Genomic DNA, 27,737 nt, shown 5'->3' with positions numbered 1-27,737 from the left:
TACGTTCTCCGCGTGACCTGCGTGGGCTTTCTACAGGTGCTCCGGTTTCCTCCCACACTCCAAAGACGTACAGGTTTGCAGATTAATTGGCTTGGTATAAATGTAAATTATACCTAGTGTGTGTAGGATAGTGTTAATGTGCGGGGATTGCTGGTCAGCGTGGACTCAATGGTCCAAAGGGCCTGTTTCCATATTGTACCTCTAAACTAAACGGAAATAATAATAATAATAATAATAATAATAATAATAATAATAATAATAATAATAATAATAATAATAATAATAATAATAATAATAATAATAATAATACGTTTTAGAACACACAGCTGGTTGCTATAAATTTGAACATATTCCTTGAAAGTTGTAAACGTCACCCATTCCTTCTCTCCAGAGATGCTGCCTGTCCCGTTGAGTTACTCCACCATTTTGTGTCTGTCTTGGGTTCAATTGTAATTTTAATAACAGTGAATTGGATGAATTATTGCAACGTTGAAAATATACTGAACTCAGGATGGACTCATTGGATAAATCTTAGAAACAACTTATTGAATTGAGCTTTGTAACTTTTTTATTTGATTTTATGACCTATGATCCATAAATCTAAGTATAAAATAAATAAATTGCACATTATGGAGCCTAGTCTGACAATGGCCAGGCTATGTGCTTATCAAATCAATGCAAACTGAAAATCAAGCCTCAATTGAGTTATGGTAGGAGCAGGTTTTGGGGATATTACTGTCTCACCTGGTAATACAAAGACACGGCAAATGCAGGTTTATACCGAAGATAGGCACAAAATGCTGTAGCAAATCATCGGGTCAGGCAGCATCTCTGGAGAACATGGATAGGTGATGTTTCGGGTAGCGACCCTTCTTGAAGCTGATGTACATAAAATGCTGGAGTAACTCAACGAGTCAGGCAGCATCTTTGAGAATGGTGGCGTAGCTGTCGAGTTGCTGCCTCACATTGCCAGTGACGGTTCTTCCCCGTAACCGCGTGGGCTTTCCCCGGGTGCGTCGGTTTCCTCTCACGCTCCAAAGACGTGCGAGTTTGTTGGCTTGGTGTGATTGTAAATTGTCCCTAGTGTGTGTGTAGGTTAGTGTGCGGGGGTCGCTGGTCGGCGCGGACTCGGTGAGCCGATGGATCTATTTCCGCGCTGTATCTCTAAACTAAACTAAAGGTGACGTATTTTGAAACGTCACCCCACCCCTGTTCTTCAGAGATGCTGCCTGACCCGTTGAGTTACTCCAGCACTTTGTGCGTGTCAGCTGGCTTCATGATAGAACAAATCATAAGGTCGTAAGTGATAGGAGTAGAATTAGGCCATTCAGTCCGTCAAGTCTACTCAGCCATTCAATCATGGCTAATCTATCTCTCATTCCGAACCCCATTCTCGTGCCTTCTCCCCGTAACCCCTGACACCCGTACTGATCAGCTGTTGACGATTGCTGTTTTTCTTTCTGATAACTGTTTCAGAAGCTCGCCCAAAAATCAAATCTCCGAGCACTCTCAGGCACCTTATGAGAGGCGTCCAGTTCTACCACCCGCTCCAAAGAGATCACCTCTCCCAGACTATGATAACAATGTGGAGACTACAATATCAGAGCATGGAAGCTGGACAGAGCAAGCGTCAAGGGCATCGTCTGACATAGGTACAGGTTGTAACGCAATCAATTGCATCTCTGTTAATCAGCAACGTCTTGAGATCTTTAACTGGTTCATTGTGAACTCTCTCTGTAGATTCAGTGTGCAGCTATGACCTGGCAGCTTTGACCACAATAAGAAATAAGGTGAGTATTTTTGAAGTATATGTTCATATTTAAGTGGTAAGAGCAGAATTAAGCCATTCGGCCCCATCAAGTCTGCTCCGCCATTCAATCATGGCAGATCTATCTCTCCCTCCTCACCCCATTCCCCTGCCTTCTCCCTGTGACATCTGACACCCGTACTAATCAAGAATCTTTCTATCTACGCCTTAAAAATATCCATTGACCTGGCCTCCACAGCCTTCTGTGGCAATGAGTTCACCACCCTTCCAGCAGTTTTAATCCAAAGGTTTACTTCTGCACGGGACATTAGTTTTCGATATACAGATGGCATGCTAAGTTGTTGAGATATATACCTTGAAGCAAGGATGTCCTTCCTTAAATTGACCAAAACTGCACACAATACTCCAGATGCAGTCTCATCAGGGCCCTGTACAACTGCAGAAGGACCTATTTACTCCTATACTCAAATCCTCTTGTTATGAAGGCCAACATGCCATTAATTTTCTTCACTGCCTGCTGTACCTGCATGTTTACTTTAAGTGACGGGTGTACAAGGACACCCAGGTCTCGTTGCACTTCCCTTTTTCCAAATCTGACACCATTGAGATAATAATCTGCCTCCTTGTTCTTGCCGCCAAAGTGTATAACCTCACATTTATCCACATTATACTGCATCTGCCATGCATCTGCCCACTCACTCAACCTGCCCAAGCACCCTGCAACCTCCTAGCATACTCTTTGCCCTAGCACACTGCCACCCATCTATTTGTCATCTGCAAATTTGCAAGTATTACTTTTAATCCCATCATCTAAATCTAGTGTTAGTATACAGGGTAAAGTTTGCACATTCTATCTCTAAACTAAACTAAATTAAAGATTGAGATGAATGCACATTGACTTAAAACGCTAACACCTTTTCTATTTTGACATACGTTGGTGAGGCTGCATTTAAAGCATTGTGGTCATTTCAGGGCATCATGTTATAGGAAAGATGTTGTCAAGCTGGAAAGGGTACAGAGAAGATTTACAAGGATGTTGCCAGGGCTAGAGGGTCTGAGCTATAGGGAGAGGTTGAGTAGGCTGGGACTCTATTACGTGGAGCGCAGGAGGATGAGGGATGATTTTATAGAGGTGTACAAAATCATGAGAGGAATAGATCGGGTAGATGCACAGATTCTCTTGCCCAGAGCAGGGGAATCGAGGACCAGAAGACATAGGTTTAAGGTGAAGGGGAAAAGATTTAATAGGAATCTGAGGTATAACTCTTTTACACAAAGGGTGGTGGGTGTATGCAACGAGCTGCCAGAGGGGGTAGTTGAGGCTGGGACTATCCCAACATTTAAGAAACAGTTAGACAGGTACATGGATAGGGCAGGTTTGGAGGGATATGGACCAAACGCAGGCAGGTGGACTAGTGTAGCTGGGACATGCTGGTCGGTGTGGGCAAGTTGGGCCGAATGACCTGTTTCCACACTGTATCACTCTATGACTCCACATGCTGCCTGACTTGTTGAGTATTTCCAGCAGTTTCAAAATTTTATACAATTACAATCCACCCATTGTTTACATTGAATAACTCTGAATGAGGTTGCAGCCTCAGATGTGTTCTCTTTCTGTTCTGACAGGAAATCCTCAATCATCTCATAGATGACATTGAACTCTTTCTGGAGAAGATTCAAGAAGCCATTACCTCCAATCCTCAGCTGAAGAAAAATAAATCTAAAAAGTTTAAAGGTAATAAATAGCCCGCAACAAATTGGAGACGCAAGGAACTGCAGGTGCTGGGGTGGTGAACATAAATGGCTGGAGGAACTCAGCGGGTTAGGCAGCATCTGCGGAGGGAAACTGACAGGCGACATTTCAGTTTGGCACCCTTCTTCGGTCTGGCTGAAGTCTGAGTTAAGTTTAGTTTGGATTAGTTTAGAGATACAGCGTGGACACAGGCCCTTCGGCCCACCAAGACCAGGCCTGAACCCGGGTTGGATCTTGACTACGGGTGCTATCTGTGTGGCGTTTGCACGTTCTCCCTGTGACCACGTGTGTTTTCGGTTTCTCCCCACAAATCAAAGACGTGCAGGGTTATAGATTAATTGGCTTCTATAAATTGTCCCCAGTGTGTCGGAGAGAACTAGTGATAGAGTGATACAATGTGGAAACAGGCCCTTCCGCCCAACTCCCCCATACCGGCCAACAACGTCCCAGCTACGCTAGTCACACCTGCCGGTGCTTAGTCCATATCCCTCCAAACCTGTCCTATCCATGTACCTGTCCAACTGTTTCTTAACTGATGGAATAGTCTTAACCTCAACTAACTCCTCTGGCAGCTCGTTCCATACACCCACCACCCCTTGTGTGAAAAAGGTACCCCTCGGATTCCTATTAAATCTTTTCCCCTTCACCTTGAACCTATGTCCTCTGGTCCTCGATTCCCCTGCTCTGGGTAAAAGATTCTGTGCATCTACCCGATCTATTCCTCTCATGATTTTGTATACCTCTATAAGATCTCCCCTCATCCTCCTGCGCTCCATGGAATAGAGACCCAGCCTACTCAACCTCTCCCTATAGCTCACACCCTCTAGTAATGGCAACATCCTCGTAAATCTTTTCTGAACCTTTTCAAGCTTGACAATATCTTTCCAACAACATGGTGCCCAGAACTGAACACAATATTCTAAATGTGGTCTCACCAACGTCTTATACAACTGCAACATGACCTCCCAACTTCTATACTCAATACTCTGACTGATGAAGGCCAAAGTGCCAAAGTGCCAAAAGCCTTTTTGACCACCTTATCTACCTGCGACTCGACCTTCAAGGAACCATGCACTTGTACACCAAGATCCCTCTGCTCTGCAATGCTACCCAGAGGCCTACAATTTACTGTGTAGGTACTGCCCATGTTCGACGTCCCAAAATGCAACACCTCACACTTCTCTGTATTAAATTCCATCAACAATTCCTCCGCCCACCTGGCCAATTGATCCAGATCCTGCTCCAATCGTTCACAACCATCTTCACTGTCTGCAAAACGACTAACTTTTGTATCATCAGCAAACTTGCTAATCTTACCCTGTATGTTCTCATCCAAAGTATATTGGTGATCATTGGTCGGCTCAGGTGAGATACAGCACAGAAACAGGCCCTTCGGCCCACCGAGTCCACACCGACCAGAGATACTCGCTCACTAACACTACCCTACACACACTGGGGACAATTTACACTTACACCAAGCCAATTAACCTACAAACCTGTACATCTTTGGAGTGTGGGAGGAAACCGAAGATCTCGGAGAAATCCCACACGGTCACGGGGAGAACGTACAAACTCGGTCCAGACAGCACCCGTAGTCGGGATCGAACCCGGGCCTCTGGCGCTGTAAGCGCTGTAAGGCAGCAACTCTACCGCTGCGCCACTGTGCCGAGCTCTGCCTACATTTTCTGCATCATAATGCTATAGTTAGTTTCCCAACCAACTCAGGAGCAGGGATGTGTGTAAATAATCCACAATTCATTCATGACTGCTGACCAATTAAAACATGATTGTTCACACCTTCCTTCCCAATGTAAATCCAGTCATTTAGTTCTCTTTCTCAATTAGTAAATCTTATTTCCGTCCTTGCATCTCTGCAGATTAGCTTGAAGTGTGCCAGCGAATGTAAAAAATAACGTTTTAAGCTAGAGTTAAATTTTGGAAGTGGTTTTGCTGCTGAACAATTAACCAGGGGCCTGAACCATTGATCCAGGTAAATTAATTCTAATCCACTCTCGGGGGATGGGGAATTTCAATTGAAATGGTCGAATGCATCTTCAAAGCAAAGTTCCTGTTAGTATAATCTCAGTTCATTCATCTCTCCCACAAAAAAGAAATATTTTGTCTATGAGCAAACAAAACTTAAAACTGCTGGAGGAACTCAGCAGGTCAGGCAGCATCTGTGGAGGGAATGGACAGACGATGTTTCAGACAGTAACCTTTCTTCAGATTAAACATCAGTCTGAAGAAGGGTCTCGACCCGAAATGTCGCCTATTCCTTCTCTCCATAGATGCTGCCTCACCCGCTGAGTTTCTCCAGCATTTTCTGTCTGCCTGAGGACTAATGTAGGATTGGTATAAATGGGCGGTTGGTGGTCCGCATGGATTAGATGGGCTGAAGGGCCTGTTTCCGTGCTGTCTCCTCCATTACTCTGGTTCTGCCAACTTACAATTCTTCTCTAACCAGGTTTTCTGCGTGCATTTCTCTCCAGATTTACTGCCTCCAGAGACAGCGTACACGGAAGGCCTGCAGAAGATAAAATATGCCTTTAATTTGCTGGTGAGTGCAATGGTGGAGAAGGAATAGGCCTCCCTGTCAGGGCGAGAATGAAGGGCGGGAAAATCAATCTTTGAACCATGCACATTTAAACATTGTGAAGTGACTTTGAAGGGTTGTTTACAGATGACCGAACAAGAGGTTACAGCTCATAGTAAACAGGAATTGAGATGGAATCATTGGGTCATTTTCACATTGGTAGACTGTGGGATCGGCACGAGGCTAATAATTTATCTGTGTGGAAAGGAACTGCAGATGTTTGTTTATACTGAAGATATACACAAAGTGCTGGAGTAACTCTGGGTCAGCCAGCATCTCTGGAGAAAAATTGATGCATGTTGTTTCGGATTGGGGGGACACTTAGATGTCATAGAGTCTTATGTCCCTGTCCCACTTAGGAAACTTGAACGGAAACCTCTGGAGACTTTGCGCCCCACCCAAGGTTTCCGTGCGGTTCCCGGAGGTTTTTGTCAGTCTCCCTACCTGCTTCCACTGCCTGCAACCTCCGGCAACCACCTGCAACCTCTGGGAACTGCACGGAAAGCTTGGGTGGGGCGCAAAGTCTCCAGAGGTTTCCGTTCAGGTTTCCTAAGTGGGACAGGGGTATTACAGAGTGGAAACAAGCCCTTCGGCCCAACTTACCTACACCAGTCCCACCTGGCCAACATGTCCCAGTTACGCTAGTTCCACCTGCCTGCATTTGGCCCATATCCCCCTAAGCCCATCCTATCCATGTACCTTTATAATTGTTTCTTAAATGTTGGGATGGTCCCCGCCTCAACTACCTCCTCTGGCAGCTCGTTCCATACACCCATGTTGCGATGTGTACTGAGATACAGTAAAAAAAAAACCTCCAACTGCTTCCATAAATAAACTTTATTCAGAATATAAAACATATACAAAATCAGATCAGTGCAAAAACTCTTCTGCCAATCTCAGCGTTTATACATTCATTAGAGTTCAATCCTGACTACGGGTGCTGTCTGTGCGGAGTTTGCACCTCGTGTTTTTGTTGGGGTGCTCCGGCTTCCTCCCACACTCCAAACACGCACAAGTTTGTAGGTTAATTGGCTGGGTATAAATGTATAAATGTGAAATTGTCCCTCGTGTGAGTTAGGGTAGTTAATGTGCAGGGATCGCTGGTCGCTGCTGCTCAGTGGGCCGAAGGGCCTGTTTCCATGCTGTATCTCTAAATTAAACTAAACTAAACTAAACTAAACTAAACTAAACTAAACTAAACTTACCGACAATGTATTTTCTTATTATCAAGTTAACTGTAAATATAACAGTAAAGGGAGATCATATCCCCTTTAGGCACCAGCAGTTTAATCAAGAACAATGGATAGAAACATAGATAGGAACATAGAAACATAGAAAATAGGTGCAGGAGGAGGCCATTCGGCCCTTCGAGCCAGCACCGCCATTCATTGTGATCATGGCTGATCGTCCCAAATCAATAACCCATGCCTGCCTTCTCCCCATATCCCTTGATTCCACCAGCCCAGAGAGCTCTATCTAACTCTCTGGTAAATCCATCCAGTGACTTGACCTCCACTGCCCTCTGTGGCAGGGAATTCCACAATAGGACAGGTTTGGAGGGATATGGGCCAAACCACAGGCAGGTGGGACTAGTGTAGCTGTGACATGTTGACTGGTGTGGGCAAGTTGGGCTGAAGGGCCTGCTTCCACGCTGTTTCGCTCAATGACTCTAATACATTATTCACAAGGTGTCCGTAGGATACTTTGATGTACTGGGTCAGCTGTGTTTTCAGTGTGTGGTAGGTGACAGTTCGATTGGGTTTTGGTTCTGGTGGCACCCATGATTGCAATGTACTGTTGATCATTGATATTCCAAGAGTTGATGATGAATTCACTTTCTTCCTCAGGCTGCGTTAGAGCTACAACTTGACCAACCAAGTGCCACTGACATAGCACACGTAATATTCCAGAATCTTCAGTTTGTAAGTTGACGCTTGCTATCTCGCTTTGAATAAACCACAACTCCACTGGGATCTTTAGACTTTAGGCTTTAGAGATACAGCACTGAAACAGGCCCCTTTGGCCCACCGAGTCCGCGCCGGCCAGCGATCCCCGTACGCTAGCACTACCCTAGGCAGACGAGGGACAATTTACAATTGTTACCGAAGCCAATTAACCCACAAATCTGCATGTCTTTGCAATGTGGGAGGTAACCAGAGCACCCGGAGAAAGCCCACGCGGTCACGGGGAGTGCGTACAAACTCTGCACAGAGAGCACCCTTAGTCATGATCGAACCCGGGTGTTTGGAAATGTAATGCAGCAACTCTACCGCTGCACCACCGTGCAGCCCTTGTTGTATGTGAGTTATGCCCCTGTCCCACTTAGGAAACCTGAACGGAAACCTCTGGAGACCTTGCGCCCCACCCAAAGGTTTCCGTGCGGTTCCCGGAGGTTTTTGTCACTCTCCCTAATGGTCGAAAGTGGTTTCCGCGTAGTCGAGGCTTCTTCTAAGTTCCAGCGATTATTTCAAAAAATTCAAAACCAGCCTCGACTAAAAATAGGTTGCCGTTTTAAAAATCAATAATTTTATAGTCGAAGCCGGTTGCGATGCTAGTTGAAGGTGGTTACCGGAGGTTGCGGGTAGTGGAAGGGAAGACCTCCCTGGTGGAATAAAACTGGGTGAAAATAAAGGTTAATATTAACATAAGCATGTGACGTCTGTCACTCCTGGGCACGCTCAATCATAGTTGCAGAGTTCTTTTAGCAGAGAAAAGGGTTTTTTTCTTACAATAAAAGCCTCCCAGGTTTTTTTTTTTAATCATTCTGAACCATGAGAGCAGGGAAGGAACAAGTTAGGTGGATGTTACTAAAAGTACATCTACTGCTGTCAGCAGCAGCTTCATCAGCCTTTCAAGAAAGGCAGAAGGGAAAGCACAAGGGTGAAGAGGAAGCAGAAGAAGAGGTGTCAGTGGGTGAAGCCCTTCTTGCAAAGAAGATTGATGCATGAACAGTATGACAACCTGATGAATGTGCTGCAAGAAGATTTGTCTGCATTTAAAAACCTTCTACGAATATAGGTCTCCTTTTTTTCCAGCAGGGTCCCACAGTTTCCTTCAGCTCATTAAACAGCTCAGGTGTGATTCGTAGAAAGTTTTTAAGAATAAGGGGTAAGCCATTTAGAACGATGAGGGAAAACCTTTTCACACAGAGGGTTGTGAATCTGTGGAATTCTCTGCCTCAGAAGGCAGTGGAGGCAAATTTTCTGGATGCATTCAGGAGAGAGCTGGATAGGGCTCTTAAAGATAGCGGAGTCAGGCAAATGGGGAAAGGGCAGGAACGTGATACTGAGTGTGGATGATCAGCGAATAGCGGTGCTGGCTCGAAGGGCCGAATGGCCTACACCTGCACCTATTGTCTATTGTTCTTGCGTAGCAAAGATCCACCTGTTTCTCTTTCCTCAGATGCTGGAACACGTTCCGGAGAAGCATCTGGCAAAGGATGTGGTTATCCCGTTACTGACACCGGGTGCCATAGAATTCTTGACTTCAAACACAAGTACGGAAGAGAAAAAGATCTGGAAGGCTCTGGGAAGCGCGTGGCTCACTGTCAGGTTCGTGAAAGCCCCGTGATTGTTCAACGTCAAATGTCCATTTTTCTCCAGAGTTGTTGCCTGACCCGCTGAGTTACTCCAAAACTCTGTGCTATAAACCAACATCTACAGTTCTTTCTTATAGCATTCTGGTAAACCTCTTCTGCACCCTCTCCAAAGCAACTTCGTCAGGAGAGTCAATTGTGTTTTATTGTCATGTGTCCCAGATAGAATAATGAAATTCTTACTTGCTGCAGCACAACAGAATATGTAATCAGAATGAATAATTTAACAAAAACTGGAAAAAAATGAAAAAAACAATAACAGTGCAATAATAATAATAATAATAATAATAGTCTATTGTAGTTCATAGCTTATGAGGATGTCGTGTTTAATAGCCTGATGGCTGTGGGGAAGCAGCTTTTCCTAAACCTGGATGTTACAGTTCTCAGGCTCCTGTACCTTCTTCCTGATGGCAACGGAGAGATGAGTGTGTGGCCAGGATGGTGTGGATTTCTGATGATGCTGGCTGCCTTTTTGAGGCAGCGACTACGATAGATCCCTTCGATGGTGGGGAGGTCAGGGCCGGTAATGGACTGGGCAGTGTTTACAACTTTTTGCAGTCTTTTCCGCTCCTTATTCAATAGCATACCAATAAGAGATGATTGACCCATATGTTTCACTCCCCACAGATGCTGAGTATTTCCAATGCATTTCTAAGACGTCATTGTGTTTTAAATGCAGATCAAGGTGGCCAAATGGTGAAGATTTGGAAGAATACAATCCAACATTTTCGGACGGTTGGGTTCTTCCTCCACAGCCTTCTCAACGACATCTACCTCCCAATCAACTCATGAGCAATGAAGGAGAGCATCCAACAAAGCAGGTACCACTTGTTCAAGATATTCAGCAGCTCACTGGTGCTTGATCCAATTGCTGGAGTGTGGGTGGAAACCAGAGCACCCAGAGAAAACCCACGCAGGTCAGCGGCAGAATGTACAAAGCCCGTACAGACAGCTACCCGTAGTCAGGATCGAACCCGGGACCCTGGCGCTGTGAGGCAGTGACGTTACCGCTGCACCACCGTGCCGCCCCAAACTGAGACACTCTGGTTTCTTCCCACATCCCAAAGGCATGCAGGTTGCCCGGTGAATTAGCTGCTGTAAAATATGATATGATACGATAGAACTTTATTTATCCCAGGAAGGAAATTGGTCTGCCAACAGTCATAAAACACAGCAAGATACGAGTGGACGTGTCTGAGTTCGAGCAAGTGACGAGGGGAAAATCTGAAGAAGGGTCCCGGCCCGAAATGTAACTTGCCCATTCCCTCCACAGATGAAAGGCCAGAATAGAGTGGATGTGGAGAGGATGTTTCTAGTGGACGAGTCTAGGATCAGAGGTCAGAGCCTCAGAATAAAAGGACGTACCTTTATGAAATAGATGAGGAATTTCTTTAGTTAGAATTTCTTCAGTTAGAATTTTGGTAAAATTGTAAATTGTCATTCCTAACTGTCACTGTATGTCATGTTGTTACTTGCGGGCGGAGCACAAAGGCAAATTCCTTGTATGTGAATACTTGGCCAATAAACTTATTCAATTTAATTTCATTTCAAGTCAATGGATATTTTTAAGGCAAAGATTGATAGATTCTTGATTCATACGGGTGTCATGGGGAGAAGGCAGGAGAAAGGGGTTGAGAGGGAAAGATAAATCAGCCATGATTGAATGGTGGAGTAGGCTTGATGGGCCGAATGGCCTAATTGTGGTCCCATCACTGACCTACTGAGTTACTCCAGCACTGTTGTGTTTTGTTTGAGAAATATGCTGCTGGCCGATGTTCCTCTTTATCTGCATTAGTTATGAAATTTAATATTTAATAATTGTAAAAACAAGTGTAAAACCTTATTGGCAAGCTGCCCTCTTGTGGCAGTATGTTGTATTGTTGAAGGCAATCCTTCACTGCAGGAACTTCCATTAATAGCAAGAGTCAAGTCAAGAGTGTTTAATTGTCATATGTGTTGACAACGGAACAATGAAATTCTTAAATTAAAATGGGGCGCCACGGTGGCGCAGCGGTAGAGTTGCTGCCTTACAGCGCCAGAGACCCGGTTTTCGATCCTGCTTACGGGTGCTGTCTGTACGTAGCTAGTACGTCCTCCCTGGGACTGCGTGGGTTTTCACCAGGTGCTCTGGTTTCCTCCCATACTCCAAAGACGCACAGGTTTGTAGTTTAATTGGCTTTGTTAAAATTGTAAATTGTTCCTAGTGCGTGCAGGGTAGTGTTAGTGTACGGGGATCGCTGGTTGGCACGGACCTGGTGGGCCGAAGGGCCTGTTTCCGCGCTGTACCTCTATCCCTAAAGTCTGGTTGGACTTTCTCCTTGGATGTGCGGTAGAGCAATGGATATGGGCTGTAGTCCCAGATTCTAAGTGTAGCCAACTCAGCAGAAGCAAATGCCAGCAGTGGAGTTCAAGGTGAATAAATACATCATTGTTCAGTACTTTATTATAAACCTCCAAGCTATGGCTTTTTCTAACGATGTACGGAAACCCAATTATTACTTCTATGTAAAGCACTTTGGTTTCAACGCGAGTTGATTTAAACGTGCTATATGAATAAAACTTACTTACTCACTTACTTAAAAAAAGATGAAATCACAATTGCATTTGGACTTCACCTTGCGTACACTTCATGGAAGTCTTCCGTGCATTTCCTTGGCAGGTGGGCGATGGTACTCGGCAAGACAGAGACCGATTCGAGAGGTGAGTGCGATACCACAAGGCCATTACAAACAAGGGCGACACCTCAAGGGGACACAAAGTGCTGGAGTAACTCAGCAGGACAGGCAGCATCTCTGGAGAACATGGGTAGGTGACGTTTCAGGTCGAGACCCTTCCTCAGACGGATTCGACCCGAAACATCACCGATCCATGTTCTCCAGAGATTCTGCCTGACCTGCTGGGTCACTCACCTCTAGTTTAGTTTAGTTTACTTTATTGTCACATGTACAGTGAAAGGGATGGGCCCAACATAAGTGATGGAACCAAAATCAGACCATTCGGCCCATCAAACCTACTCCACCATTCAATAATGGCTGATTTATCTTTCCCTCTCAACCCCTTCTCCCTATAACTCATGTATTGCTGTGTGCTAACCAGTCAGCAGAAAGTCAATACATGATTACAATCAAGCCAGTTACAGTGTATAGATACTGTACATGATACAGGAATAACATTTAGTGCCAGGTAAAGCCAGCAAAGTCAGATCAGGGAGAGTCCGAGGGTCACCAATGAGGTAGATAGTAGTTCAGCACTGCTCTCTGGTTGATGTAGGTGGTGACCAGTCACACCCTGGTCACTCCCTCTTCTCCCCTCTCCCATCAGGCAAAAGGTATAGAAGTGTGAAGACACACACCACCAGATTCAGGAACAGTTTCTACCCAGCTGTTGTTAGGCAATTGAGTGACCAGGGTGCGACTCGTCCTTGATTATGCTGCTGGCCTTGCCAAGGCAGCGTGAGGTGAGGTACTCCAGCACTTTGTCCCCTTTTGTATGTTATCCAGCATCTGCAGACAGTTCCCTGCCTCCACAGGAAGACCACTCAGGCCACTTTGACCGCCGAGGTATGCGTTTTCACACTTCTGTACTTCTGGCCTGATGGGAGATGGGAGAAGAGGGAGTGGCCCGGGGCGAGACTGGTCCTTGATTTATGCCAGTGGCCTTGCCGAGGCAATTTGACCGCACCTTCTCTGGAGTTTAAAAGAATGAGAAGAAATCTCACTGAAACTCACAAATTTCTTACAGAGCTCGACAGGTTGAATACGTGGAGAATGTAATACAGGGAGAATGTGCAGAGAAAAGCTTTTGTTGCGTGCTAACCAGCCAACGGAATGACTATACATGATTACAGTCGAGACATCCACAGTGTACAGATACATGGGAAAGGGATTAACGTCCAGTGCAAGAAAGGGTCCAATTAAAGATAGTCCGTGAGTCTCCAATAGGTCCACACATGACAATAAACTAAACTTTATTTAATTACTCAAATTTACATTCCCTGACTACCATGGAATGACTCAAACTCCTAGCCCAGGTCATGTCCAATCTTCCAACAATATAATCACTGTAATCATTGCGATTGCATAAATAAATTATGAGAATAGATGACAGAATATAATGAGAAACTATCAAGTGACAAATGGGTCAATAGCAAAGGCCAGAGACATAAAGATAATTAGAAAGGGAGGTGGTGGTTGGGTTTGAGTGGAGAAGAATTACTGTGTTTTATCACATCAGGTTAACCTGATCTACAATGTACTGTCTTGTTTAGTTTTAGATTAAAGATACAGCGTAGAAACCCGGAATCCACAACGCCCATCACACTAGGCACAGTGGCGCAGCGGTAGAGTTGCTGCCTCACAGCGCCAGGGACCTGGGTTCCATCCTGACTATGGGTGCTTGTCTGTACGGAGTTTGTACGTTCTCCCCGAGACATGCATGGGCTTTCTCCGGGACCTTCGGTTCCCTCACACACTCCAAAGATGTACAACATCTTCTTCTTGCGTATGGCGTGTACAACCTAAAGTTGTAGGACAACTTGTTCTATTTGATGTTATTTGATTGTGCACGCCGGGTTGATTGCATTCGTCGAAACAGGGCGGACCACGTGAAGGTTGCAATCTCCCACCCCAAAGACGTACAACAATGTAGGTTAATTGGCTTGGTTCAAGTGTAAATCGTCCCTAGAGTGTGTAGCATAGTGTTAGTGTGTGGGGATCGCTGGTCGGTGCGGACTCAGTGGGCCACACTAACACTGCCCTACACACACTTGGGACAATTTACACTTGTACCAAGCCAATTAACATGCACACCTGTGCGTCTTTGGAGTGTGTGGGAGGGAACCGAAGATCTTGGAGAAAACCCACGCAGGTCACGGGGAGAACGTACAAACTCCGGACGGACAGTATCGGTAGTCGGGATCGAACCCGGGTCTCCGGCGCTGCATTCGCTGTAAGGCTGCAACTCTACCGCTGCGCCACCGTGCTGCCATTCCTCGTGGAAGGAGTGTTCGTGGAAGAGGAGAAGTACATGCTGGGATCAAGTCACTAACAGGACAACACAGCAACGCAACTCCTCACAGCTCCAGCCATCAGCGTTCAACACTTTACCTCTGCTACTGCCAGTTACTGCATGGGTTTCCTGAGATCCTCCGGTCCCTTCCCACTCAGTTTAATTTTTTTAGTTTTAGAGATACAGCGCAGAACCAAGCCCTCCGATCCACTCCATACACTAACACTATCCTACGCACACTAGGTACAATTTACTATGTCCACTGTAAACTGCTGATCCTTTAAACGAATGGTAGAAATGATGGGAGCCTAGGTTACAAGGGAAATGATAAGAGGCCAATCTACCTATTTAGTCTCTGCCAGCTCGTAAAGCAGTGAGCGGGATTGGGTGAGTGGGATTGCTTTACGAGCTGGCAGAGACTAAATCGGTAGATTGGCCTCTTATCTCCTTAGTAAAGGTGACGTGGGAACGGATCCCATTCTGTTCCAAAGACAGACACAAAATGCAGCATCTCTGGAGGGAAGGGATGGGTGACGTTTCGTGTCGGGACCCTTCTTCTTTCTGACTGTTTTGTTCCAACAGGCCACAGAAGCTTGCTAAGGTAATCTATGATTTCAAGAAAAGGAATTCCCAGGAGCTCACCGTGACAGCGGGAGATGTTCTGGAGGTAGGAATTGTCCACACTGCACACTTGTAATGGTAAAATAGCATCGACCTGGAGACACTGGATAAGGTGACAACATTTACAAAGATCCAAGCATAACCGTAACATGAACCTCAATCCTCTCCAGTTTCCTAAAATGTCATGGCCTACATTTAGGGCGGCATAGTAGTGCAGCGGTAGATTTGGGGTCGTATAGCACCAGAGACCCGGGTTCGATCCTGACTACGGGTGGTGTCTTTATGGAGTTATTCGGTCTCCCTGTGACCACGTGGGTTTTCTCTGGATGCCCTGGTTTCTTCTCCAGACGTGCAGGTTTGGAGGTTATTTGGCTTCTGTAAATTGTCCCTAGAGTGTAGGATCGAACTGATGTGAGCGGGCGATCGCTGGTCAGAGCGGACTCGGTGGCCAGAAGGCACTGCCTCAACGCTGTAGCTCTAAAAGAAATCTCAAAAGTCCTCGACCCGAAACGTCACCTATTCTTTTTCTCCAGAGATGCTGCCTGACTCGCTGAGTTACTACAGCTTTTGGTTTAGAGATACAGTGCGGAAACCGGCCCTTCGGCCCACGTCGACAAGCGATCCCCGCATATTAACACTGCCCTACACACACTAGGGACAATTTAAGCCAATTAACCTAGATACCTGTACGTCTTTGTAGCATGGGAGGTAACTGAAGATCTCTGAGAAAACCCACGCAGGTCATGGGGAGAACGTACAAATCCCACAGTCGGGATTCATAGAAACATAGAAACATAGAAAATAGGTGCAGGGGTAGGCCATTCGGCCCTTCGAGCCTGCACCGCCATTCAATATGATCATGGCTGATCATCCAACTCAGTATCCCATACCTGCCTTCTCTCCATACTACCTGATCCCTTTAGCCACAAGGGCCACATCTAACTTCCTCTTAAATATAGCCAATGAACTGGCCTCAACTACTTTCTTTGGCAGAGAATTCCATAGATTCACCACTCTCTGTGTAAAAAAAAGATTTTCTCATCTCGATCCTAAAAGACTTCCCTCTTATCCTTAAACTGTGACCCCTTGTTCTGGACTTCCCCAACATCGGGAATAATCTTCCTGCATCTAGCCTGTCCAACCCCTTAAGATGTAAGTTTCTATATGATCCCCCCTCAATCTTCTAAATTCTAGCGTGCACAAGCCGAGTCTATCCAGTCTTTCTTCATATGAAAGTCCTGCCATCCCAGGAATCAGTCTGGTGAACCTTCTCTGTACTCCCTCTATGGCAAGAATGTCTTTCCTCAGATTAGGAGACTGTACGCAATACTCCAGGTGTGGTCTCACCAAGACCCTGTACAACTGCAGTAGTACTCAAATCCTTTTGCTATGAATGCTAACATACCATTTGCTTTCTTCACTGTCTGCTGCACCTGCATTCCTACTTTCAATGATTGGTGTACCAGATTTTTTTGGATTAGCGTAATCCCACTGTAACTCTGTTAAAGTGCCTCAATCTGTTTGCTGCAGTTTCCTGCTTGTGTACTGTCTGCCTCCCTCACGCAGGGTGCTCATGTCTTTCCAGGTGCTGGAGGCCTCAAAGCAGTGGTGGAAAGTAAAGGACAGGAACGGCTCCATCGGTCACGTTCCCCACAACATCCTACACTTTATGGACCAGGAAGAAGCAGCTTCTTCGGTAGGGGATCTGCAATCACGCCTTACAATCACCCCACTCTTTCAAATCTCCACTCCTACAGTGTAGGAAGGAACTGCACATGCCGGCTTCAGCTGAAGAAGGGTCTCGACCCAGAGATGCTGCCTGTCCCGCTGAGTTACTCCAGCATTTCGTGCCTATCTCCCCCTTCTTCTATTAGAAAATCCTACAGTTCCCTTTTCGAATAATTCAAGTTCAAGTTCAAGTGAGTTTATTGTCATGTGTCCCTGATAGGACAATTAAATTCTTGCTTTGCTACAAAACAGATCAGTGTGTCCATATACCATAATATAAATATATGCTTCACTACCTGCCTAGAAAATAAAAGCTTGAAAACAAATCGCAATAAGATGTAGCCATTGTGTTCAGAAGATCTTTTCTGAGTGTTAGATTTTAGACTCTAAAGACCACGCCAACCAGCAATCTCCCTTGTTCACTAACCCTATCCTACACACACTAGCGTCCATTTACAATTTTACTGAAGCCAATTTACCTACAAAGTCAAACCTATGCATCTATAGAGTGTGGGAGGAAACCGGAGCACCCGGAGAAAACCCACGCAGGTCACGGGGAGAGAGTACAAACTCCATGCAGACGGCACCCGTAGTCAGGATCGAACCCGAGTCTCTGGCGCTGTGAGGCAGCAACTCTACCACTACCCCACTATGCCACCCCTTCTCGGTCCATGTATGGCCAACCCCTTGCCTCTCACATGTATCAAGGACCAGTGTTCTCCTAATTTTCTGTGCAAGGCCATTAGAAACATAGAAACATAGAAACATAGAAAATAGGTGCAGGAGTAGGCCATTCGGCCCTTCGAGCCTGCACCGCCATTCAATATGATCATGGCTGATCATCCAACTCAGTATCCTGTACCTGCCTTCTCTCCATACCCCCTGATCCCTTTAGCCACAAGGGCCACATCAAACTCCCCCTTAAATATAGCCAATGAACTGGCCTCAACTACCTTCTGTGGCAGAGAATTCCACAGATTCACCACTCTCTGTGTGAAAAATGTTTTCCTCACCTCGGTCCTAAAAGATTTCCACCTTATCCTTAAACTGTGACCCCTTGTTCTTAGAAAGGTAATTGAGCATGAAATATGCAACCATATGCCCACAGATTTGCCCTGTGGCCTGGCTGCTGTGATCTTTAATCTGGCTTCTAATGTCTTGCAGCACATGGATTACAACCGTGGATTCCAACACCACCCCAAGCCTCCATCTGCTCAGCTGCTGACGAAGCACTGCACTCCCAGTGAGGTGACAACGTGGCTCCAGGGCAAAGGATTTTCCAACATGTAAGGAAAGATGATGCAGGTCCACCACCGATTTTCCGGCACCCTTGGTTCCAGCGCCTTTCTGGATGGTCCGTTTTACAAGGACCGACAGATGCCACGGCCTCCGAGAGGAGTCCGACGCTACCGGGACGGTCCGCCTAGTCCGCCGTGGGGCCGAGATACGGGCCCGCAAAGTCAGCCGTGGAAGTCGGCTATGGGAACGGATCTGCCGGCTCTGGCCGAGCTAGAGTTCCAGAGCCCCGGCCGCAGGCAGCAAATTCGACCCGCCGATCGGCCGCGGAAGTCCCGATGAGGTCGACATCGGCCGCCTCACCCGGCCTACGGACCACATTTTCGGGGGGACTTCCAGGAGAGGGAGGGGGGTGGGGAATTTTGTCCGGATTAAAGCGGGGGTGGGAGCGGACCACCAGTTGCTGGAAAATCGGTGGTGGACCTGTACAACACTCTGAACTCAATCACTTTCCAAACTGACTCTTGTTTTGGTTTAGGACATTTAGTTCAATAATATTACTTAGTTTGGACAAAGCCCCAATCACTCCCTGTCAATTCTAAACATTTTGAATAAAGGATGGGTGACGTTTCGGGTCAGAACCCTTCTTCAGTCTAGGACTGGAGTCTAAAGAACGGTTCCAACACAAAACGTCACCTATCCATTTTCTCCAGAGATGCTGTCTGACCCGCTGAGTTACTCCAGCAATTTGTATCTATCTTGGGTATAAACCAGCATCTGCACTTCCTTTTTTTAATCACATCTATAACAGTACTTGCTGTTCTGATAAGAAGTAATCAAAGTAAATAATAAGAGTGTTTCGTTTAGAGATACAGCATGGAAACAGGCCCTTCGGCCCATCATCGATCACCTGTTCATGCTGGTTCTATGTTATCCCACTTTCTCATCCACTCCCCACAGGCTGGGAACTTTTTTTTACAGAGGTCAATTAGCCAGCAAACCTGTCGTTGGGATGTGGGAGGAAACCGGAGCACCCAGAGGAAGCCTACGCAGACACAGGGAGAACAGACAATAGGTGCAGTAGTAGGCCATACAGCCCCTCGAGCCAGCACCTCCATTCAATGTGATCATGGCTGATCATCCCCAATCAGTACCCCGTTCCTGCCTTCTCCCCATATCCCCTGACTCCGCTATCTTCTTCTTCTTCTTCTTCTTGCGTATGGCGTGCACACCCTAAAGTTGTAGGACAACTTGTTCTATTTGATCTTATTTGATTGTGCACGCCAGGTTGATTGCATTCGTTGAAACAGGGCGGACAACGTGAAGGTTGCAATCTCCCACCCCACTCCGCTATCTGTAAGAGCCCTATCTTTTTCTCTCTTGAAAGTATCCAGAGAACCGGCCTCCACCGCCCTCTGAGGCAGAGAATTGCACAGACTCACAACTCTGTGTGAGAAAGTGTTTCCTCATCTCCGTCGGCAAACTCCACAAAGACAGCACCCGAAGTCAGGATCGATAATTTTCACTCTCTGCCAGAAGTTGGCCCCACTTAGCTGTACTCTTCTCTCCATGTGAATTGAGCCCGTCTAGGGGAGGGTCCCGAACGGAAACGTCGACTATCCAAGTTCTCCGCAGATGCTGCCTGACCCGCTGAGTTACTCCAGCACTCTGTGTCCTGACAAGTTTTTCATTTCTTCCCACAGGACCGTGAAATCCTTGGGGGCTCTGTCTGGCTCACAGTTACTGAGTCTATCTGAGCAGGAGTTAAAGATGGCCAACGCGAGCGAAGGCCACATCGTCTACAATGAGATTCACAGGAGGTAAGGGAATGCCACGCTCTCTCCCCATAGTATTATGTGTTATGTGTCTTTTCATTCATTTAGACATTAAATCCAAGCCACTTCCACCCTCTCAGATGTATGGAACAGAAACCATGACACTATTAGAAGAGCTCATCAGTTCATTAGTTCTAGGAGCAAAACTGGGCCATTCGGCCCATCAAGTCTACTCTGCCATTCAGTCATGGCTGATTTAGCTTAGTTTAGAGATACAGCGCCGGAACAGGCCCTTCGGCCCACCGAGTCCGCGCCGACCAGCAATCCCCCCGCACACTAACACTATCCTACACACACTTTACTCAGGGACAATTTACTCTTATACCAAGCCAATTAACCAACAAACCTGTACGTGTTAGGAGTGTGGGAAGAAACCGATGATCTCGGAGAAAACCCGTGCGGTTACGGGGAGAACGTACTAACTCCGTTCAGGCAGCATCCGTAGTTGGGATCGAACCCGGGTCTCTGGGGTTGTAAGCGCTGTAAGGCAGTAGCTTTACCGCTGCGCCATCATGTCGCCCTCTATCACCATGATGCTGATCTATCTTTCCCTCTCAACCCCATTCTCATCCCTTCTCCCTTGGCACCCATACTAGTCAGGAACTCAGGCCCAGTCTATATGTCAATAACCATTTGACTGAAATTATCTACATATTTTGCCTTATTGCTAATCGTGGCTGCTTGTTGTGTGTAGAATTAGCAGCAGCATGATAATCAATAGAGTTCTAAAACAAATCTGTTGTAGGGTCTATGGGTGCAGAGGATGAGTAATGATATTGGCATTTGAGGCAGCATAATGGCGCACCTGGTAGGACTGCTGCCTCACAGCGCCAGAGACCCGGGTTCGCTCCTGACCTCTGGTGCTATCTGTGTGGAGTTTGCACGTTCTCCCTGTGACCACGTGGGTTTTACCCCCGGGTGCTCCGGTTTCCTCCCGCATCCCAAAGATGTGCGGGTTTGCATGTTAATTGGCCCTCTGTAAAGTTTCCCCTAGCGTGCAGGGTGGATGAGGAAAAAGTGGGATAGCATAGACCTTTTTAAGGCAGAGATAGATAGATTCTTGATCAGCACGGGTGTCAGGGGTTATGGGGAGAAGGCAGAATGGGGTTAGGAGGGAGAGATAGATCAGCCATGATTGAATGGCGGTGTAGACTTGATGGGCTGAATGGCCTAATTCTACTCCCATCACCTATGACCTTATCACTAGTGTGAAGGGGCGACCGATGGTAGTTCGGACTCAGCGAGCCAAAGGGCATGTTTCCATGCTGTATCTTTTATTCATTCATTGTTACATTTCCTCTCTTCTTTCGTGTCAGCCAAGGCTGGGTTAAGAACAACTTTTGAATATTTCAATCAATTAAAAGTAAATAAGAATGCAATCATTTTGCAATCAGAGTTCAAAATTAGTTTTAGGAAAATATCTGACAGAAATGAATAGTATTTATTACAAGACAGAGGTTGCATTTAGTTATTAGTTCGGCGCAGAGTTAAAAATAACTGTAAAATATTTGATGTCAATAATATTTCTGTTTTCCTTTTGAACCTATTAGTGATCCAATCAGCCACCAACGTCCATGGAAAATGACTCACAGAGATTATTAGAAGAACTGCAGTCTGCACAAGAAAAACAATTTAAAGGCAGACATCGTGTATTTTGTGACTTGGACATCCCTGTTTGGATTCCTACCTCAGTATTTATCTATAAACATTGGTTAAGAGATAGAAAGGATGATTATGTGTAGGAAGGAACTGCAGATGCTGGTTTAAGTCGACAATAGACACAAAAAGTTGGAGTAACTCAGCGGGTCAGACAGCATCTCTTGAGAAAAGGAATAGGTGACGTTTTTGGTCGAGACCCTTCTTCAGACCTGTCAGACCTTCAGACCTTCAGGTTTGAAGAAGGGTCTCGACCCGAAACGTCACCCATCCTTTTTCTCCTGAGATGCTGCCTGACCCGCTGAGTTACTCCAGCTTTTTGTGTCTGTCTACGATAAGATTAATATGCTGAACATTTTCTTACAAATCGATAGATGCAAGCAGGGGTTTTGTACCTGTGGCTGAATCGGTGTTTGAAGTCACCAATCCAACACTGCATGTTTCAGGCCAAAGAAATGCGTTTGAAGTTTCAAGCATTTCATTTTCTGTTTTATGTTCCAAAAAAATCTAAAATGCATTTAAATCAAAAGCTGACCATTGACCGGGAATCTTCTGTTAAAATGACAGCAAACTAATCAGTGAGTGTGTAAGGTGTGAAAGTAAGGTGAGCAGGGGTGGAAATAATGTGAAGGAAGGAACTGCAGATGCGGGTTTTCACCGAAGATAGACTCAAAATGCTGGAGTAACTAAAGCCCCTGTCCCACTTTTCCGAGTTATTCTCCCGAGTTTTCCCCCTTGATTCAAACTCTGGGAATGACCATAGGAGCCCGTAATGAGTCCGTAGATATTTCGTAGCAGCTCGTAACCAGTTCATTGGCTATATTTAAGAGGGAGTTAGATGTGGCCCTTGTGGCTAAAGGTATCAGAGGGTATGGAGAGAAGGCAGGTACAGGATACTGAGTTGGATGATCAGCCATGATCATATTGAATGGCGGTGCAGGCTTAAAGGGCCGAATGGCCTACTCCTGCACCTATTTTCTATGTTTCTATGTAATGCCAGCCATAGGTACTCGGAGCATCAGGTAAGTCGGGACGTTTTTTCAGCATGTTGAAAAATGTCCACGAGTAAATAAAATAGCCCCGAGTACCTTTGGCTGGCTATTACCGTAATTATCTGAGTTTGAATCAAGGGGAAAACTCGGGAGAATTTTTGAGTAACTCAGGAATGTGGGATAGGGGCTTTAGCGGGTCAGGCAGCATCTCAGGAGGAAAAGGATGGGTGCCATTTAACATAGGAACACTTCTTCGCCTGACTGCAGGCAGTGAGAATGAACCTGCAGGTATAAAGCACCTTTCATAGTTGCACAACAACCAATTCACCTCAAAGCTGATCGAATACTTTGTAAATTTAGTTTAGAGATACAGCACGGAAACAGGCCCCTCGGCCCACCGAGCCTGCATCGACCAGCGACCCCCGCGCATTAGGATTATCCTACACACACCAGGGACAATTTACAAATTTACACCAAGCCAATTAACCTACAAACCTGTGCGTCTTTGGAATGTGGGATGAAATCGAAGATGCCGGAGAAAGCCCACGCAGGTCACTGGGTAGAATGTACAAACTCCGTATAGACAAGCACCTGTAGTCAGGATCGAACCTGGGTCCCTGGTGCTGTGAGGCAGTAGCTCTACTGCTGCGCCATTGTCCTGCCCAAATGTTCTCACTATTGATTTTCACACAGCAAGATGTCACGAACAGTGATGTTATATGTTTGCTAGATGAGGGATAAATACTGGCATAAACCAGTTGGGCCGAATGGCCTGTCTCTGTGCTGAGAATTCCATATAATTCTGTGCAACAAGGATAGCACCATAAAATATGGATTCTTACAAAGAGCCACTTTATTTTGAAATGTTATACAATGCAGTTTGTTCGCCTGTAATGATTCCAAATAAAAGTTGAATCGGCCAACTCCTGTGATAGATTAGCGATAAATAGCTTGCCTGGTAGCTCAAAGAGCCAGCAGAGTGGTGTGGGCTGAATGGCCTGCATGATAGTATAGCACTAAACACACAGACTGGGAAGATTGAGGTGTTGTGTCGGAAGGAACTGCAGATGCTGGTTAAACCAAAAATGCTGGAGAAACTCAGTGGGTTCAGACAACATTTCCCCTTGACTCTCAGTCTGAAGAAGGGTCTCAATCTGAAGCGTCACCTTTTCCTTTTCTCCAGGGATGCTGCCTGACCCGCTGAGTGACTCCACCGTTTTGTGTCTATCTTCGGTGTAAACCAGCATCTGCAATTCCTTCCCAGACAGTTTGACGAGATAATTGGCCACTGTAAATTACCCTTGGTGTCGGAGGGGTGGGGCAGGGGTTGGAGTTGATGAAGGTGCAAGGGCAAAATTAGAATTAGAATTACATTTTGATTAATTCAATTACATTTTGATTAATTAAATTAAATTAAAAATTAGATTAAAATTAAAATTAATAGACTTGGCTGCTTTGGGCAGGTTTCCAAATGCTGCCACCCTATTATTCTTTACGTTGAAGAAATTAAGAATATTATATTTTCCAGCAACAGTAGACCAAACATACGAGCTCTATTCAGCAAAAGTTATTGATCTTGAAAAAGATAATAAAACTAAATGTACAATAATGCCTAATTTATTTCTATTTACTTTCAATTATTCCATTCTTTTTGACCCTTTCAAAGATTTAACTATTTAGTCTTTTTTTATTAATCTAATTTTTCCAAGTTATTTAATTTCTTTTCCTTTTTTGTGATTTTGGATCTAAATTTGTTTCATTTTAATCTCTCAATTTTGGAGACGTATTGTTTTCCTTTACATTCAAAATAAAACTCATTTGCTTTTATGTGGGTGGATGTGTGTGTGTGTTACTATGGGCGGCACGGTGGCGCAGCGGGAGAGTTGCTGCTTTACAGCGACTTACAGCGCAATAGACCCGGGTTCGATCCCAACTACGGGTGCCGCCTGTACGGTGTTTGTAACGTTCTCCCCGCGACCGGCGTGTGTTTTATCCGAGATCTTCGGTTTCCTCCCACACTCTAAAGACGTGCAGGCTTGTAGGTTAATTGGCTTTGCATAAATGGGGATCGCTGGTCAGTGCGGTCTCGATGGGCCGAAGGGCCTGTTTCCGCACTCTATCTCTAAACTAAACTAAACTGAACTGAGACACCCTTACCTGCCTCCCTCACACAATTCTGATTCCAGGAAAGGTTTATCTAGTTTAGTTTATTGTCATGTGTGCGTAGGTACAGTGGAAAGCTTTTTGTTGCGTGCTAACCAGTCAGTGGAGAAACTATACATGATTACATTCACGCTGTCCACAGTGTACAGATGCAGCAACAAGGGTGTGACGTTTAGTGCACGAGAGAGTCCAGTAAAGTCCGATTGAAGATATCAGGGTTTACAGAATTCAAGAGATGAAGTCAATTACCTTAGACCTTGGATTTATCTTCACCTAATTTAAAATTATTCATTCCAGTGCACCTGGTTAATTGCAATATCTTCCAGTTTTCACTTCCTAATTCACACACTATTTAAAAAAATGAAATGATAATGATGTATTAATAACTACATAATGAATCAATGATTGTATCTGTACTGCTTCCTCATGCAGAACTAACAAAATAAATGGTGACTTTTGGTACCAATTTCCATCTTCTTGTCACCTGCACTTTGCGCATCCTAGGGTCATCTCCATTCTTACTGGATCACTCTGCATCCATCTCAGGGGATGAAGTAATAAACATCCATTGAAACCCTACACATTCCCACACCTATCAGGACAATACTATCTCTCATCCCGCCTCCTGTTAATCTTCGTTTCATTTTTTACAGCATCAGATTAGTGCATCCAGCACGTTAGTGTTTGCTCAAACTTCCACTGTCTGCAGCCTCTTGATTCCCCAGCAATCTTCACTTCAGACTAAAGTCTGTGCGCAAACAGGCCCTTCGGCCCACCGAGTCCACGCCAACAAGCGATCGCCCCGTACGCTAGCACTATCCTGCACGCTGGGGACAATTTACAATTTGATCGAAGCCAATGAACCTACAAACCTGTACATCTTTGCCGTGTGGGAGGAAAGCGGGGAAAACACACGCGATGACAGGGAGCGTATACAAACTCTGTACAGGCAGCACCTGTAGTCAGGATCGAACCAGGTCTCTGCGCTGCGCTGATTGTTGTGTCAATCTATCTTGTCAGAAGTATATACATTTATGAGAGGCATAGAGACGGTTGACAGTCAGAACCTTTTCCCCAGGGTGGAAATGTCCAGCACTAGAGGGCATAGCTACAAGGTGAGAGGGGGAAAGTTTAATGGAGATGTGCGGGGCAAGTTTTCTTACACAGAGTGTGGTGGATGCCTGGAACGCGTTGACAGGGGTGGTGGTGGAGGCAGATACTATAGTAGCATTTAAGACGCTTTTAGATAGGCACATGGAAGTGCAGGGAATAGAGGGACATGAATCATGTACAGGCAGATGAGATCAGTTAGCTTGGCATCATGTTTGGCACAGATGTTGTGGGCGGAGGGCTTGGTCCTGTGATGTACTGTTCTGAGTTCTATTTAAGAGACAGAATGAGTGTATGCAAAGTGGCTACTTATTCAATAATACTGGTTCTATTATTAGTCAACGGCAATAACCACAAGAAGTGTTTGTCAATGTGTGCAGTGAGGGTACATAGACTTGGGTTGTGTCAACTGGCAGGATTCTTTATCCTTTATTAATGAACGTTCGACATTCGTAACACGGGGAACAGGGCAGCACAGTGGCGCAGCGGTAGAGTTGCTGTCTCACAGCGCCAGAGACCCGGGTTCAATCCCGACTAGGGGTGCTTGTCTGTACGGAGTTTATACATTCTCCACATGACCGTGTGGGTTTCCTCCGGGCGCTCCGGTTTCCTCCCACACTCCAAACACGTGCAGGTTGGTAGTTTAATTGCCTCCTGTAAATTATAAACTGTCCCTAGCATGTAGGATAGAGTTAGCGTGTGGGGTGATTGCTGGTTGGTACGGACTCGATGGGCCGAAGGGCCTGTTTCTCCAAAGTCTGAAGTCCAAAGCAAAGTTTTATGAAACATTAGTGAACAATCAGTTGGCACAGATTGGTTAATTCGAGTCACCTGACTTTGGGAAAGATATTAAGGCATCTTGGACGATAAATTATACTTCAGACGAAGGAATCCAGCTTTTGTGGAAGATATCCAAAAACGGGACATTATGAAAAATCACAATTCATATCATGAATGATTTTGATTGATGATACGAGGAGAGGCTATTTTGGAGCGGCGGGAAGCTTGATATTTGTGAGGCAAAGTCACAGCAAAAATATCCAGTGGTGATCCCATGTAAAAGTATCAAACTAAATGTGGCACGGTGGTGCAGCGGTAGAGTCAATGCCTTACAGCGCCAGAGACACGGGTTCGATCCGTAGTCTGTACGTTCTCCCCGTGACCTGCGTGGGTTTTTTCCAAGATCTCCAGTTTCCTCCCAAACTCCAAAGACGTACAGGTTTGAAGGTTAATAGACAATAGGTGCAGGAGTAGGCCATTCGGCCCTTCGAGCCAGCACCGCCATTCAATGTGATCATGGCTGATCATCCCCAATCAGTACCCTGTTCCTGCTTTCTCCTCATATCCCCTATCTTTAAGAGCCCTGAAAGCATCCAGAGATTAATTGGCTAGGTATAAATTATAAATTGTCCCTACTCTGTGGAGGGTAGTGTTAGTATGCTGTTATTCTTAAAATTCTCAAGGGATTGGACAGGTTGGTTGCAGGGAAAATGTTCCCAATTTTGGTAGAGTCCAGAACTAGGGGTCACAGTTTAAGAATAAGGGAAAGGCCATTTAGAACAGAGATGAGGAAAAATCTTTTTCACCCATAGAGTTGTGAATCTGTGGAAGCCAATTCAGCGGATGTTTTCAAGAGTTAGATTTAGCTCTTAGAGCTAAAGAAATCAAGGGATATAGGGA

General features: G+C 45.5%; 1 protein-coding gene across 1 annotated transcript in view; it reads left to right on the top strand.

Annotated features, from left to right (window-relative positions):
* LOC116986981 (epidermal growth factor receptor kinase substrate 8-like) overlaps positions 1-21,948 on the top strand; it is a 37,165-nt gene extending 15,217 nt beyond the window's left edge. The window contains exons 8-20 of the mRNA XM_033042852.1: positions 1,477-1,652; positions 1,741-1,790; positions 3,395-3,503; positions 6,011-6,078; positions 7,962-8,036; positions 9,517-9,665; positions 10,389-10,530; positions 12,369-12,409; positions 15,299-15,383; positions 16,923-17,033; positions 18,230-18,351; positions 20,005-20,121; positions 21,687-21,948. Coding sequence (XP_032898743.1) covers positions 1,477-1,652; positions 1,741-1,790; positions 3,395-3,503; positions 6,011-6,078; positions 7,962-8,036; positions 9,517-9,665; positions 10,389-10,530; positions 12,369-12,409; positions 15,299-15,383; positions 16,923-17,033; positions 18,230-18,351; positions 20,005-20,121; positions 21,687-21,738 — 1,297 coding nt within the window. The 3' untranslated portion in view covers positions 21,739-21,948. The remainder of the gene's footprint in view (positions 1-1,476; positions 1,653-1,740; positions 1,791-3,394; positions 3,504-6,010; positions 6,079-7,961; positions 8,037-9,516; positions 9,666-10,388; positions 10,531-12,368; positions 12,410-15,298; positions 15,384-16,922; positions 17,034-18,229; positions 18,352-20,004; positions 20,122-21,686) is intronic.
* The last annotated feature ends 5,789 nt before the right edge of the window (positions 21,949-27,737 follow it).

The sequence above is a fragment of the Amblyraja radiata genome, chromosome 24 (genome assembly GCF_010909765.2).
Source record: "Amblyraja radiata isolate CabotCenter1 chromosome 24, sAmbRad1.1.pri, whole genome shotgun sequence".
NCBI classification, from domain to species: Eukaryota; Metazoa; Chordata; class Chondrichthyes; order Rajiformes; family Rajidae; genus Amblyraja; species Amblyraja radiata.
Note: the sequence above shows the minus strand (reverse complement) of the source record. Positions and strands in the feature narration are given on the sequence as shown.